Raw genomic sequence first — 17,833 nt, 5'->3', positions numbered from 1 at the left:
GTTATAAAATTTAAGTTATGGGGATGTAATGGACAACATGGCAACTATAGTTAATAACACTGTATAGCTTACATGAAAGTGGCTAAGTGTATCTTAAAAGTTCTCATCATAAGAAAAACATTTTCTACAACTATGGATGGTGATGGATGTTAACTAGACTTATTGTAGTGATCACTTTTCAATATATACATATATTCAATCATTATGCGTACACATGAAATACAATGTTGTATGTCAATTATACCTCAATTTAAAAAAAATGAAGGGAAAAGAAAAAGAATCATTTATAAAAGATAAAAAAGAATGAAGTTGGACCCCTACATCAACAAATACAATGGCATACCATTTGACCATAAAGAAAAATAAAATATTGATACATGCTGCAATATAGATCAACCTTGATAAAGCTATGATAAGTGAAAGAAACAGGTCATAAAAGGCCACATATTGTATGATGCCATTTATATAAAATGTCCAGGATGGGAAAATTCATAGAGACAGAAAATAGGATGGGAAGAAAGGAGAGTGACTATAAATGAGAACAGGGTTCCTTTTTTAAGGTGATAAAAATGTTCTGAAATTTGATAGTCATGATGGTACCAAAAGAAAACACGGTATGAAAAGTAACTAACAATGATTCTTTAATGAATTTTTTTATTAGAAACTATAGTTAACATACAACTTTATGGAGGGTACCTCCCAGGTTTAGAAATGTAAAAACATACTTCCCAATTCATGGAATAGAATATTTATGAAAAGATATTACCTCCTATACCTTAAACCCAAGGCATTTGTATTTCTCTTATACTCTTTCATTGATCCATATATTCCTTCAGTGTCTCTCACTCCACAAATACTTATTCACACCTATCCATATATACCTGCCCTCATTTTTTTGGTGATAACATTTGAAAAAAGGAGAACAAAATAATCACTGAGGTCAAAAATAAGAAAATCCATTTGTCGACTCCCTCATGCTTCCTGTGACTGCTTTGTAAAATAAATGTGGGCTACTTAAAGGAGGGCCTTTAAGGTATAATTAATCTATATTTTATGAAGCCAAGTTAACAGACTATTCATAGCAAAAACTGCACTGAGTTTGGTGGAGGGGATGGTGGACAGCAAATGCATGAATAAATGAACAAATCTGAAATGCTAATGGTAAATAACAATGCAAGTGTTTGGCAGCAAATTAATACTCTGATCATAACTGGAGTATGCACAGCCTAAATACATATATCAGGGATAAATTACTGAGCCGCAGTATCATCCAGTCAGGGTTTAGTGGTTAGCACAGAATTTAATCTATAGTATAATATCTAATAGCATAATTTAGTTCTTTGAAAACACACACACACACACACACACACACACACACCCTTTTATGATGCCCCTGAATTTGAGATTTAACCTCTGAACATTAAAGCATGCTTTGTTCTGTAAAGGGATCACGTATTATAGCTGTGAAGTAAAAAACAAGCCGGTGTGGTGCATAAAATACATGTCAGAGAGGAGGTAAATGGCTTGTTCAGATTAGAGCCTACTCAGTGAAAGGTGCTGACTAGGAAGACAATGGAATCGGGCCCTTGCTAGCACAGGGGATTTTTGCAGAAAGAAATGTCATAACACGAAAGGTAATAATGCATGAGAGACCACAGTGGTACTGTTACAGCCACAGGTAGGTCAGACACTCTAAATGTGATAATTGCTAGTTTCTAGGGCTGTAGAGTGCCAGACAAAGGGGTCAAATTCAGGCAAAAGGACCTAGAAAAAAAGAAGTCAGAGAGAGGGGTATGGGGCCAACAGACTACCCTGAATCACTTCAAATCGCTGCCTTATGAAGAAAGGACCAATCCCGCCTGTTTTAGAGAAGGACTATGAGGGTTATTGCAAGAGATCTAAGTGCTGACGAAAAGGTACCTTTTTGAATTATGTAGCTGTCTTTTTCATTATTCCATCAAATCATACTATGTAATGTTCAAAACGCCATTATGCTCACCAGAGGCAAACGCATGGTGTGACACAAAACTTGCACAGATAATCCCACATTTATGCAATGCTATCCCTCTCAATACTTTGTTCCCTGATACAGCTAAGTTACAAAAACACCTCATTTCAGTCTGATTTCCTAAATGGTTTCATTTTTCCTTGATGACAGTAGTCAGCAGAGAATAGGGAAGGAACCACACATGTGCCAGTCTACTAGTTTCCTAGGGTCACTGTAAACAAGTCACCACAAAGTTGGTGGCTTAACGCTGCACAAATGTATGCTCTCACATTCTGAAGGCTGGAGGTCTAAAATCAAGGTACCAGCAAGGCTGCACTCACTGCGAAGGCTCTAGGGGAGAATCTGTCTCTCTTGCTTCTAGCTCTTGATGGCTGTTGGCAATCCTTGGCATTGCCTGGCTACATCCCTACAATCTCTGCTTCCACAGTCATCGCCTTCTCCCCTTTGTATCTTCTCCTCCTTTGTCTCTTATATTGCCATTGGATTGAGTGTACGGCTGCTTAATTCTGGATGATCTCACCTTGAGATCCTGAATTGAATTATACCAGAAAAGACCCTTTCCCCAAATAAGGTCACATTTCCAGGTTCTAGGTGGACACACCTTTTGGGAAGTTACCACTCAATCCACTAGAGGTGGTCTATCAGGTTGGGAATTTTAAACCATAACTGAATACGTATCTGTTCTATAACATCATATAACCTCTCAAATATAAAATCTTGAGAAAGAATGGACAGTGACATTTGAGTGACTTCTTATAGTTTGCATTTTCTCTCAGTCAGAAACTGTTTCCTCTTTTCAACTGTATGGCAATACCTAACTGATCGTGCACCAAAACTTCAGTCAAATGTAAAGCACAGTTAAGGCTGTGCAAGAAGGTAAGATTTGTACCTCATTATCTAAAACTTAAACTTGAAAAACAATAAAAATTATTTTAATATTTGTTGACTAAATTACAACAAGGAAACAAAAAGGGACATTTCATTAACTTTTTATTTTTTTTACTAAAGTACAAAGTGTAAATTGTTAACTTTACTAACTTAAGTATTGTCTGAGTAAGCTTCTTTGGATCCCCATCTGGTCTTGGTTGCTAATTTCTAGGTGAACTATATTCTTAGGATGCTCTTGATTTTTAAAAAATCTGTATACTTCACAGGGAGCCTGGGTGGTTTAGTAGGTTAAGCGTCTGACTTCGCTTCAGGTCATGATCTCAGTGTTTGTGAGTCTGAGCCCCACAGAGGGCTCTGTGCTGACAGCTCAGAGCCTGGAGCCTGCTTCAGATTCTGTCTACTTCTCGCTCTGCATGCCCCCCCCCCCCCCGACCACAAGCGCTCTGTCTCTCTCTCTCAAAAAATAAACATTAAAAATTTTAAAATCTATATACTTCATTCATTTAGTTCCCAGCCCCCTTTATCAGTCATATAGACCCCAAATTGAACTATGGATAAGTGGAAGGAGAAATACCTAACAAAGTAATGACCATAATTAACTAGTACCTGTAGATTAATAAGTTTTGTAGAAGGGAAAGAAAAAAACACACATGACAATTATTTTGTATACTTGTGAATTTCAATGATTAATTGTACCACAACTCACAACTGCCCACATCACTAAGAACCAATACAGAATGGCCGCATCTGACTAGTTCTTAAGGTTTACACTATAAAATCTTCTAGAGACACCAATTCTCACCAGTAATGTCTTTGTATACTATACTAAGTGGCAGATCTACTAAAAGAATTATTTCAGAAACTCAGCAAGTTTTGGTTTACATCCTTCTAACTATTCAAATGAGGAAAACTTACTACTTTATTAAGAATCAAAGGCCTTGCATTGATAAATATTTTCAGTTTTACTGTCCAAATATTTCTCAGCTGATTAAGTTTTAATTGATCTAAATATTCACAAATTATTTATCCAAACAGTCATCCATCAACATTTTATTGCTTAGAAACAAAAGTTTGCCTATTTAAGCAGACTTCCTAATTAAAAATAAGTCAAGCCAGTCATGGGTTTGGCCATCTATCAAACCCCCAGCCATTGTTCTGATTGACTGCACATTTCATTCTTTGGCTATGAAAGATAAACTAATTATTGAATATTAAAAGCAATGAATATTTGAAATTTACTGTGAATAGAAGCAGTAATCAAGGAATAAAAAACCAGGTTGCCAAAAGCCCCAGTTTGAACACAGTACAACATTCTAAATTTAATACATTTTTTCTAATTTTTATTACCATCAGCACTGCAGTTATCAGAGGGTGCCCAAGTTAAGGAGAAATCAGACAAGGCGTACTGTAGCAGCAATAAGAAAGATCTATTCCAATGAGACCATCTAATCAGCTGCTGTCCATCAATGAAATATTTTCACCATAAAAAATGCTGGCTGCCACATAATTGCTAAAGCTAAATGAAATTAACCTTGGAATGGATTGGTTTATTGAGTTACTTTACCCTTAAAGATACATTGCTTGAGGTCATCGAGAGGCCAGGATGGAGCGGCTTTTGCACCTAAGGGATCCCTTCGCTTATTATCTCTATCCTTCTTTTATCATCTTTTCTGTCTTCTATCTTCTTCCCCTTACTACAAGCTCAGGAGGTAGATACACAGGGTATGAATACTGTACCAATCTAGCTTCTTTTCCCACCTCAGACACGGTACCAACAGAGATCAGCATAGTTAACACTCAAGGAGTTTCCTTCAAAGAACACTACCTTGCCCATGGCCAAGACAATGCTAGTTTCCCTACAGAAGACAGGTGACTGGATATCGTTGCATAATTTAATTTTACCATGAGCAATTTGGAGATACTTATGTATAAATTATAGTCATCCACAACCTGAGATGATGAAATAAAGTTAAGTCTTTTGTTTTGAAGATCTGTAGTGTTAAAAAACAGCTAAATTTCCACAATGAAGGCCCCAAACACTATTTATGAAGCAATCAAGTCTGATGGGCTAAAATCTAGAGTTATTGTATTATTCTCTTGGAAGCTGTTCATAATAATCTATATTTATTAAAGTGCATCCTTTTCACATGTACGGGAGGAATGATATGGGAATAAGAAAGCTTATAATAATATGTCGTTGACAGCTTGGGGATATACAGTTTACCAACCCAGGGTTATTTACCATAAAATATCAATATTAAGAATGTTTTATAACCTACTTATAATAAATTGGAAATTTGCATATTAACTTTTAGAGCAGAAATACTGTTATTAATTATTCTCATTATGGAACCTGAAACCAATTATATTAAAATTAGAGTCACAAATATATGCATAATTGCAGTATACAGCATTATGCTTTTAGTTGTTAACAGTAAATCAACATTATGATGACATCAAGGAAGCATATAACTAAAAAATTAAAAATAACAAAAAATTAATGATGGATGTATTATATTAAAGGTTGTAAAATACATCAAAAAATCCAAGTTTGTGTTTCCAAAGGAAATATGTTACCAATCACGGTTTGAATATACGGTTTGAAGATAAATTCTACTCGGAAAGTGTAGTTTTAGGTGTCATGGGGGAACCAGGTATGTCAAATCCCATGTAATGGATGGTCAGGTGTCTATGGGTTCTCTTCCTCCCACTTCATGTTCGGTGAAAGGTATCTCATTTCACTAATTTTCAGATTCATCACCTATGGAATAAAAATAAGCAGCCACAGCTTCTAGTTCAGTGCACCCTTGCTCACCTTTGCTTGAGACTCACTTTGGTCTATAAGAAAACATCCCTTCATCTTTATCTAACAGGTCATTGTTCCAAGTCTCATTTTTATACTTGACGTACATTTATCTATAGGGAAATCTTGGGTTATACTGAGAACTAAATGGGACAATATTCCAATGTTCTTAGCATAATATCAGATACAGATTAGTAAAATTAGAATAAACATTAAAATAATAGCTAACATTTATTAAACCCTTCATGGGTGCCAGACAATGACGTAGGAATTTTAACAGTATTAATTTATTTGATCCTTACAACAAAGGAGGTAAAGTTATTAACCTCATTTTATGGAGAAAGAAACAGATACAGAGAGAAGTACCTTGTCCAAGGTCACAGGGTTATAGCAGGGGCTAAATTTCAAACCAGGGAATTTAACTCTGGGGCTTGTGCTCTTATCCATTACACCTAAGCTCTTAATAAATATTAGTTATAAACTGATAGTTACCAGAAGAGAGGTAGGTGGGAGGATGGGTAAAATAGGAATTAAAAATTAAAAAAATATATATATATCTTTTCCATTATATATTACTTTGGGAATATAAAAAAAAAACCACACAACTTTAAAATGTAAACAAAGTATCTAATCATATTCTCTAAAACTTGATAAAAAATGCAGGAAAATAAATAAATACATGTTGGTTATTGTTCTTATTTTAAAGAGACAGAAAAGGGAGAAAAAGAGGATAGAGAAGAGAAAATTAGAGAAGCAATATAGTTAGTTTTCTCATGCTAGGAAATATTCTGGGATTTTGCATGTGCTGTATAATCTAATCTTCATAACAACCCTAAAAGGTAAGTATGGTTATCTGCACAATGCTGACGAGAAGTCTGAGTTTTAGAAACCTTATAGGACAACTAAAGTGAACTAGAACAATACACAATGTTCCATTCCATCTAAACTTAAGCAATATAGTTATCTCAGCTTCTCAAATCCACACAGCCAATTAAAAAAAAAAAAAAAACTTATTTGGGGGCACCCAAATTGGGTGGCTCAGTCTTGTTAAGCATTTGACTCTTGATTTTGGCTCAGATCATAATCTCAATGTTATGAGATAGAGACAGGGTTGGACTATATGCTGCCAGTGGGGAGCCTACTTGGGGTTCTTTCTCTCCTCGCTCTCTGCTCCTCCCCCAGCCCTCACTTTCTCTTTCTCTCTCTCAAAATAAATAAATAAACAATAAAAAAATAGATAGGGGCACCTGGGTGGCTCAGTCGGTTAGGCACCCAACTTTGGCTCAGGTCATGATCTCACATGCCTGGGTTCAAGCCCCGTGTAGGACTCTGTGGACAGTGAGAGCTTGGAGCCTGCTTCAAATTCTGTGTCTCACTCTCTCTGTGCCCCTCCCCTGCTTGCATTCTCTCTCTCTCAAAAATAAACACTAAGGGGCGCCTGGGTGGCGCAGTCGGTTAAGCGTCCGACTTCAGCCAGGTCACGATCTCGCGGTCCGTGAGTTCGAGCCCCGCGTCAGGCTCTGGGCTGATGGCTCGGAGCCTGGAGCCTGTTTCCGATTCTGTGTCTCCCTCTCTCTCTGCCCCTCCCCCGTTCATGCTCTGTCTCTCTCTGTCCCAAAAATAAATAAAAAACGTTGAAAAAAAAAATTAAAAAAAATAAAAAAATAAAAATAAACACTAATACTTATTTGACTATTTTCTAAGTGTGTAAGTGTGTATTGCATTTTACTTTAAAAAATGCCTGGGGGTGCCTGGATGGCTCAGTTGGTTAAGCATCTGACTTCCGCTCAGGTCATGATCTCGCAGTCTGTGAGTGCAAGCCCCGCATTGGGCTCTGTGCTGACAGCTCAGAGCCTAGAGCCTGCTTCGGATTCTGTGTCTCTCTCTCTCTCTCTCTGACCCTCCCCCATTCATGCTCTGTCTCTGTCTCAAAAATAAATAAACGTTAAAATTTTTTTTTTTTAAAAATGTCCGTACGTCTGAGAAAAATACTGCCCTGCTGAATAACCATGCATAATGATTCTCAAGCAAATTTAGATTGGGATACTTGGCTGGGGAAGTGAGCACCTAGGCTGATGGAGCCATAGCACTTCATTCCACACAGACAAAATGTCTGGAAATATTCCTACCATTAAGCTGAGAAAATAATGCAACAAAGTTCCCTCCACCACTGGCATTATCTTCTGATTCAATTGCCTATGTGAGAATTAAAAATGATTCAACTTGCTTTTCTCCTTGGGTGGAAGGGAAGTTAAAGCAAGGCTAGTCCTAAAACATTTTATTGAGACCATCCATAGTCTGAGGCCAAGTTTTCAGGAGTTGGATGGCATGTTTGATGCATTATCTACATGAACGTATTTTTTTTCCCCTTAAACAAAGACCTCCTGCCCCAACATGTATTCTTATCTGGAATAAGATGTCAACTGTCTTCTACATAACCTCAAGGTGGAAATGTTGCACCCACTTACAAAGCACTTCCAAAGGGTCATCAGAAAGTCTTTGAACTCAGTGGTTCAACTCATGACCCAAATATAGCCTGATGATCTTAACATCCACCCTTATTATCTATCCACTTATTACTATTGCAAGCTCACTAAGGGCCAGGCACTGGGTAGACCTTGGTAAATTAATCAATAAGGTTTGGTAGCCCTAGATATAACAGAAGGAGTAAACAGTAGAAGGGGTATTGGTAGTCTTGTGACAGGAAGAGAAATGATTGCTAATGGCTTAATACTGCAGGGGGCCTGAGAAACAAAACGTGCTCCATATTGCAATACAATATGTATGCTCATGAAAATGTCCACATCTCATCAACAGTGACTTAAATTATTCTATGCCTTTTTAATAAGGAAGGAGTTTTATCCTGAAGGTAATGAATGAAAAAAAATGGTGTGGAGGGGTAAGTTCTCGGAGGCATCATCTCCATTAATGAGATGTTTTGGTTATGTAAATTAATTCATTTTTTAAAAACTGCTAAATACAAGAGATTACAAAATTCTGTCTACAAAGCAGTGTGAAAATATTTAAAAATAATGTATACACAATGTCTACCTTGTAAGATTGTCCTATAGATAAATTTATATAAAGTATGAAAATGACATTTGAAGGTATGACATGTTCGATAAAGATGAAGGGATGTTTTCTTATACATCAAAGTGAGTCTTAAAAAAATTTTTTTTTAATGTTTACTAATTTTTGAGAAAGAGAGAGACAGAGCATGAACTGGGGAAGGGCAGAGAGAGAGGGTGACACAGAATCCAAAGCAGGCTCCAGGCTCTCAAACCCATGGATAGCATGATCATGACATGATCAGAAGTCAAATGCTCAACCGACTGAGCTACCCAGACACCCCAATTAAAAGGAGTCTTAAGCAGAGGCAAGCAAGGGTAAACTGAACTAGAAACAGAGGCTTGTTTTCCTTGGTAGCCACTGATTAACTGTGTAAATAACAATGAGTAATTAATTTACTCCAATCTTAAATTTCATTTTTAAGTGTTTATTTATTTATTTATTCAGAGAGAGAGTGTGCAAGACAGCATGACTGGGGGAGGGGAAGAGAGAGGGGGGAGAGAATCCCAAGAAGGCTCCATGCTGACAGCACAGAGTCCAATGCAGGGCTTGATCTCATGGACCATGAGATCATGACTTGAGCCAAAATCAAGAGTTGGACGCTTAACCAACTGAGCCACCAAGGCACCCCACCAATCTTCAATTTCATTTTTAAAATGATATAGGCCAAGAATCTTTTAAGGTCTATTTCAGCCATAAAATTATAGGATTAAAAATGAAGAAATATTTTCACTTGCATACTATAGTACAGTAAGCATGATCAAAAGACTTTTATTTCCCTCACTGATTATGAAAATTCTTGGGGTGAAAGAAGTTACTCAGTAACATTCAGAAGATGTAATTGTCATGCTTCACCTTACATCATTCAAGAAAAGTATTTTACTCTAAACAATTAAAAAATGGTTTTTGAATAAAGGCAACATCTTAAAAAAAAGGTAGAAAAAAAAGTCTAAAAACTATGAAGATCAAGAAGCTGGATTCCAGAAAATTATTAGAATATAAAGAGTTTTGATTTACAAAAATGCATCACCCCCCAAATAATTTTATGCATATATTTTCTTTGTTGTGTCACTAAAGAAGCAATTAATAAAAGAATTCCTTTATTCATTACATATAAAGTGTCCTACACTTTGCAAATAGAAGGATGGAAAGACAGACTCAGTTCTCTTAGAATGTAGATTCTATCGTAACAATTAAATGAGAAAAAATATACAAAATCATTCTATTTTGTATTAAGTCCTTACTAATGAAACAGAGGCTGCTGTTATGTAGAAGTGGCGGGCTGGAAGGAGGAAAGCGGCAGAGAAGAATAGAAATGATGTGCATTACTTCTTAGATTAGACAGGATGATGTGAAAACTTTCTCTTAGGAGGTCATACCTAAATTGAGAATTAAGGACCATGAGACGTGAGCATGTGAAGGATCATAAGAAAAGCATATCAGACAGGGGCAATGAAAGCATCAAGGCTTTGGAGTGCCTGGGTTGCTCAGTCGGTTAAGTGGACAGACTCTTGGTTTTGGCTCAGGTCATGATCCTGAGGCTGTGGGATTGAGCCCTGTGTCAGGCTCTGCTGTAAGCCTGGAGACTGCTTGGGATGTCTCTCCCTGTCTGCCCCTCTCTCCCTCTCTCTCTCTGTTTCTCTCTCAAATAAATAAAAAGTGGGAAAAAAAAGAAAGTATCAAGGCTCGGGTGCAAAAGATAGTTTCTCATTTTCAAGAAATTAAAATGAGACCATGGTAATGAATTTGAGATTTATTCTAAGTGCAGTAGAAGGCATAAAACAGCAAAGTGGAATGATCTCATTTGCATGTTTAAAAGATTACTTTGCCTGTTTTATGATAAACGGTTAAAGAAGATCTAGAGAAGATGCACAGAGACCAGGTAGGAGGGGGTGCTGAAGAAATAATACATCTTGATTTCACCAAGGCATGTGGCAAAGATTCTCACCGCTTTAAGAACACATAGGAAAAACTGGGGTTCAATTATAGTATGTTTGGGAAAATGTGTAGCTAATTGAACAAGAGTATGCAAAGAATATTGATTTAAATGTTCAATCTCATCTTAGTGGAAATTTTGTATTGGCATGCTGCCCTGTCCTGGTCAACATGTTATATCAATTATTTGAACGTACACATGCTTATCAAATTTTCTGCTGACATTAAAGTAGGAGGACAATCAATATGTCAGATTAAAAAAAAGATTTAAAACAATTTCAACTGTAAGGGAACAAAGGGTCACCACTCAGAAGGTGAATTTAATAGGGGTAAATATAATATTCTGAGTTTAGGTTAATAAAATAACATGGTTGGGTAGCTAGAGATTAATAGGCATTCATAAAAAATCAATTCTCAGATTTTACATGACTGTATGTTCATGTAAGGTTAAGATGTGAGACTGGGGCTTTAAGAAAAGATGAATATCAATGTCAGCTGCATTCATTGAAAAAGAAGTTCACATTGTGGGATACTACTGCTCCCACTGTCTTCTGCAAAGGTCAAGGCACATGCGTAGAATTAGATACATTTCTATATGGTCATAAATTGATAGATAAATTAACAAAAATGGATGTGATATGAAGAAGATGGTTGTAGATTAAGTGCCTGGAGAAGACAACAATTAGGAAAGAAGGGACATGATTGTATTTTCACATATTTGAAGCCTAACCAGGATCACACAGTAAGCATGGGGAGTGAGAGTGATAGAAATTTAGACATTTAGTTAAAATTTTATGAAAGAGATGCTGCGTTTGTTTTTATACTTCTGAATAACTAGAGCAGTCTACCATGGATCAGGATGCTTTGTGATGAATAGGTGAGCTCTCTAGTTTTAGAATTTTTAAGGCTCAGTCACAGATTTTGATGGTGGCAGGATACCTACATTATATATTAAGTGGGATAAGTAAGGTGGACTCCAAACCCTGGTCCTCAGGCCAACTCAGTCACCCACAAAATGAGTGATAGAGCTTTCTCCTAGGCTAAAGGAATCTAATTAAATGACCACTCTCAAATATGATATTCTGTTTTTTAGATAGTTCTGGCAATAGAAATGCCTGTACTTTTACAAAAGGATAGCCTTAAGAGTTGGTGATTTATTTTTTAAATGTCATAAATTAGAAAATCAAGAGTTGGCAGTTCTATGTCAACCTCTAATTTTTGTTGTTACTATTGCTATCTTAAAAATTTTCTTATATTATGGAATCCAAAAATCAAAGAAGTACAAGTTTAATTGAGTGTAGAGATCTCCTTACTCTTAGAATCAATGAGTCTGTGTTTATTTTTTTTAAATAAATCCAACAGAATTCACTTGTTATTCCTAAAAAAATAAGTATAGACTTGCATTAGACCAGGAGAAATAAACATTTTGGTTCTATAGCATTCAATCAGACATATAATCCTTCTATTATTCTGTACACCTAAGGATATTTGGAAGATATCAGGAGATATTCACCAACAAAATAATCTTGGAATCCTATATATACCTAATACTCAGAAAATTCATTTCTCAACTAGCAAAAATGCCACATGACGGCAATAATAGATTAAGCACTGAATATTAGATATATTTGATGTTGAGTTCCCAGAGAGGATTTTGTTAATGAGAATATTCTACAGTGTTACTGCCAACAGACTTTGTAATTATGAAACCTTTGACATTAATGCACTGCTGTATGAGTTGGGATTTTATACTGGAAATATATAATCATATGCAAATACATAAACCCTTAAAAATGTAACTGCACATCAATCCTCAAAGGCATCTATACTCAAATGTGTACTCACTGCTCTTCCCTGTGGATTTTATTTTCAACTTACTATTTCTAAATTCCACTTTCTTTCATATGCTCATGAACTTTTATTAGATGATGGTCTTATGAGATGGCAATTTGTTTTTTAAATGTTCTAAGCTGGAAATATAAAAGGTATAGTATAAAAGTTAACACTTTGCCTCTGCTTACTGTTGTTGTTATAGTTGTTTTAAAAATTTTCCTAATCTATAAAATAAGAAAAAAAAGGAGAATTATAGGATTAATAGACTAGCAAAATTTGTTGCAACTCTAAACTTTATGGTTAAACATTTCTCAAAATGACTATTACTGGCAGTTCAATTGCTTGCTTATACACACTCTATAATGTGTATGTATCTATGTGTGTTATTTTGTTGTGTATGTAAATTTATACGTATATAAATTTGTGTGCGTGTGAATTTATATATGTACAGAGAATCCTCTAACAAACTATCATATAATCAGTCTTAATCCTTATAAAAGCAGAATACATCTTTCCACTTAGATTTACAATTTATCCTATAAACAAGGTATTTCCCAAATATGAAGAAAAGGTAAAGATCATACAACAAATTAAAATCTATTTGGTTTTTAAAAGAAACTGTTTTAAAGGCTTAATGGTATAAAAATTCAGAGTAACATTTGCACACAATGTAATTGCTACTTACAAGCAAACTGAAGCTTTGCTTCTCTGCTAACAATTGTTCCAAATGAGTTTGTTGCTATGCACTGGTACGTTCCAGCATCTTGGGTTTTATTGGGGTTATTGATCAACAAGCTGCCTTCAACAACACTGTAGCGGAAATCCACACCAATGTCAACATCTGTTCCATTTAATTTCCACCTATAGCATAAAAATGCCAGTAGATAAAGCCTTGTAATATTAATCAATATTTCTGAATCATTTAAAACATATAAAAACTATATAAATAGCATGAAATACCATCTGTGACTTTTTTTAACCATGGTAGAAAAAGAAGTTAGAAATGCTCTACCCAGCAATGGTGACAACTTAAGTGCTATGGAAAGAGCATGCCTTTTATAGTAAGCAATGGTATTAAAATTTTAACACTTGCTTTTGTGGCTACTTGATTCTACACACACTTTATTTTAAAATCCCCATAGCATCTTGTACAACTTTCTTCAAATAGGGCTCCTCGGAAAAAGCCCTTTTTTCTACTTTGTAGTTATTCTTTAAATGGGTCTCTACAGATGACAGAATATACCACTTACAGGTAGATTGCTGAGTATTTGATGAAATTGCTGCAGAGATGCTTTGATTTGGTCCTTAATATGACTGAAATGGCTGACTGCAAAGCAGAGGAACTCTATTGATCTAGAGCTGTCTTAGGGGCCAAACTAGTCTTGATCATGGATCACTTTGAAGATCTTCTTAGTCAATGGCACTCAAATATCAATCAACCATCCCAGTAAACTGCAGATCAGGTCATTAGGTAACAGAGGCAAAGAGAGCTGTGTTGTTCTTCTGTTTATTTACTTCAATCATCTATTGTATCTGATGATATTGTTTGGCCCTATAAATAAATTTTCCTGGGATGTGCACATTTAAACAGCCAAGCTTTACTAACAAGATCTACTTTCTTTCCTTCTTTTTTTTTTTTTTTCCCACAGCCAGTAACATTCCAAAGAGAGCTTATTTTAATCAAATTGCCTTCCTTTGAATACTTTGGAACTTTTGAGCTAATACAATTCACTGACTATGTATCTTATGTTTCTTTTCCCCCTCCCTCCCAAATTCTACAAAAATACCAGGTAGTGAAAATATGCCATGGTTGAAGCTTCTAAAATATCAAGAGTCCCACAGAAGCATTCCCATGGGGAGACCAAAAAATAAGAAAGCACTGCAGCACAAAGGAAATTGATAAAAAACCGTAACAAGATTAAAGAATGAGAGACTTTCATTTTTATTTCCTTCAATCAGTAAAAAACAAACAAAAAGCCATTTAAAATGTGTATGTATACCTACATACTCATTGTGTATCTTCTCACAATATTCTGGAGTACTATGGCTGGTGTGTACAATGAATGTAAAAGGATTCATATGAAACCATACAATCCAGTTTGTTTCACGATTTTGGATATTTGGTGTCAAAAAAAGCAGAAGTTTAAAGATGATCCTTTTCTCTGTGTCAAGAGCTCTTTCACACTTCAAGGTCAATTCTATTTTGTTCTATTTTTATTTTTTTTAAGTTCACTTATTTATTTTGGAGGGAGGGAGGGAGGGAGAGAGGGAGAGAGAGAGAGAGAGAGAGAGAGAGAGAGAGCGAGAGCAGGAGGGGCAAAAAGGGAGAGAAAGGGTCCTAAGCAGGCTCCGCACTGCCAGCATAGAGCCCACGACGTGGGGCTTGAACCCATGAACCCTGAGATCAAGGGTAAGCAAGAGTAAGATGCTTAACTGACTGAGCCACCCAGATACCCCAGGGTCAATTTTAAATCACCTTTTCCATCGAAGTCTTTTTCAATATTCATAGTCAAAATTAATTAAAGTTTTCCACAGTCTCCTATAGGATTCTCTCTGCTTCATCAGTTAGGAATTTGCCTTCACCAAAGATAATTTGCCTACATCACTTTTGTATTGTCCCCTTAGCAACCTAGACCTTGACACTCTCCTCAATAAATGCCTGTGGAACTTGACTAAATATTGTACTTCTTTATGATATATTTTAGCTTTGAGCATACACAATTTATGAGCATTGTAGCCCATCACAGCATGGTGGTGTACGTGTGTTCACATCCATGTCTTTGAATTGTAAAACTGAGAAACATGAGGGGCAGGAAAGGTAGGTCAGAATCACAAAATTGGACATAGCTCTTTACGTGTTTGTTTATAAGAAGATGGGTATTAGAAAAAGACATTGTTTTTAAGCTTGACAGTAATTCTTTCTGTGTTCTGACACAGACATGAAAGTAATAAGCAATAAAAAGAGAACAGCTGCATTATATTTTAGCAGGTCTATCTGCACATGAATCTCTAGAAATGACTGCCTGCCCTAGACATTTTTTTTTTTTTTAAGTCAGCTGATCACGTCTTGGCTATAACTCTCACTTCAAATGATAGTTGAGCAATTTAATATGACAAATCTAAGAACTCAAAGAGGAAATTGCAATATAATGTGAGCTGCAAGCAGAATGTGGAATTTAGAAATGGACCATGTGAGCCTTTTTAGAAAAGTGGTTGTAGGAATAATGAGAACACCTCTGTAGGTTTGTCTACACTAGTCATCTCAACCTAAATGCTCTGCCGAAAGTCCTTTAATCTACTTTATTGCCTGCTTTTACATACAAATAGCAAAGGAAAAGGGATTATTTAGAAAATAAAGCGCTTGCTGGGAAATGCAGTTGAGACTAGATTACAAAGCACTCTACCCAGTTTTATTGCAATGCAGTCAATGTTCATTCCCACTGAATGTGGATTGCTTTGAATTCCTTATCCTATTCCATACTAGAACACTCTTGAAAAATCAGTTTATCTTCAATGTTTGAAGAATCTTTATAAAGAAAATGCCCATATGGAGCAAAGGGAGATTTTCTCTAGGGTCAGGATAAATTAGTAAGTCATGTAAACTGATTTCTGAATCATTTCGGAGCCACAACTTAACTCTCTCCAGAGTCCGGTTGTGCCCACTGACATTCTGGAAGGTACAATTTTCCCGACTTTTCTGGGAAGGTATCTATGGAATTTGTTGTAGTAAACCCCTCTTCCTTTGTTCATGGTTTCAACTTGGCATGGAAGAAGGGGCAAGACCTTTCTGACTTAAATTTTTTTGTCTACAAACTAAATCAAATACAAACCTCACAGCAAAAGTACTCCAACCAAGTACTTGAACGTCCCTTCCGTCTGGAAAGGGAAGCTGAGTGCAGTAAGTAATGTCACAAGTCCTTAAGAAACTTTAATACAAGGAAAGTTGGCACAAGTCAAAACTTCTTAAATTTTTCTGGGTCTGGGTCAATCCTTTCAAAATCGAGGGGCAGGAAACAATGAAAAGAGAAGGCTCAGTTGAGGGAATAATACAAAGAAGAGAGGTCAGTTGTGGTGTTTGAGGAAAAACCGAATGCTGAAGATCCCCACGGAGAATTCACCTTGAATTTCTCCTATTTGTTCTTCCCCCTCAAAGTCAGCCAGAGCACTGAAAAAGTTTACCCAGACTGATGTTTGAAAATATCCCATCACTCCATTTTTTCTCTTGCTCTTTCCTTCAACAAGAGGGAGTTTTTAGCTCCCAGGTAGCAACTGGCTATTATGTTACAGAGAAACTGCCAAATGTATAAAGGAAAACCCAGTCCACTGCAACCAATTGCTGGTGCATTTGATTAAAAGTTTCCTTCTCTGCTTTTTCTGGCAATCTTTAAAAACATAATAGGTTTCTGTTCCACTGCTTGTTTTAAATAACAAAGCAGGCCCCTATATCTTGAAACACAATGTTACAAAAACAATGTTAATTAAAGGTCACAGTTTGGAGGAAAAACAAAGCAACAACTTGCCAAATTCTGCTGCAAAATTTGTTTTCATTTAAGGCTAACATCTGAACTTACACTTGGCTATGTACTAAAGCATGGGTCCATTTAACTCATCATTTATGTATGTAGAAACCTTTCCTTCTTGCATTTATTGTTTACTATATAACACATCTTAAAATATCTGATTAAACCTTGAATTCAACATATTATAGGGAGAATAAGTACATATTATGGTTTGCCCAAGGATAGTGCTGGTTTTATACCTGCTGTCCTAGAATAATTATTAACAGTGGTGTTCACTCTCAAAATTATCCTGGTTTTGAATGATAAATTACATGTTCATTAGAGAGGTCTTTTTTTGGTTTTAATTTCAGTAATGCACCTCCTATGGCAAAATATCCACACAGCAAAATAATATTTACCCTCTAGATACAGTTAAATGTCTCCTTTTCTGTGAAACTTACACTAAAACCTTCCACCTTCCATCCTGAAGTAGACTTTCTTCCCTCCAGGATGCCCTGGAACTTGGACATCCTTTATAGCACTGACAGCACAGTATTTGCAGCATAGCAGTCCTACTATGAGGCAGTCCTCCAAAAAGCATACTACTTGAACATGCAGTCTATTAATCTTTGAATATCCTAAACCTAGGATGGCATTTGGTAAATCGCCGTTGCTTAATAGAGTGGTTGAAATACCTTTCCTGGACCACATACTTTTCAGACTCCTAGTCCATACCCTCATTCAAAGGAGAGCTGCTATGGTGGACTCCTGAGTAGAAGTTCTGCAATTACTCACCCT

At 36.1% G+C, this 17,833-nt stretch overlaps 1 protein-coding gene across 7 annotated transcripts in view; it reads right to left on the bottom strand.

Moving 5' to 3' along the window:
- CNTN4 (contactin 4) overlaps positions 1–17,833 on the bottom strand; it is an 893,585-nt gene that overhangs the window by 283,013 nt on the left and 592,739 nt on the right. For all 7 annotated transcript variants that reach the window (XM_042929999.1, XM_042929997.1, XM_042929996.1 and 4 more), the window contains one exon: positions 13,222–13,397. In XM_042929999.1, the coding sequence (XP_042785933.1) occupies positions 13,222–13,397 (176 nt within the window). The remainder of the gene's footprint in view (positions 1–13,221; positions 13,398–17,833) is intronic.

Source organism: Panthera leo, chromosome A2, assembly GCF_018350215.1.
Source record: "Panthera leo isolate Ple1 chromosome A2, P.leo_Ple1_pat1.1, whole genome shotgun sequence".
Taxonomy (NCBI): domain Eukaryota; kingdom Metazoa; phylum Chordata; class Mammalia; order Carnivora; family Felidae; genus Panthera; species Panthera leo.
The sequence above is the reverse complement of the archived record's forward strand: the minus strand, read 5'-3'. Positions and strand labels throughout refer to the sequence as shown.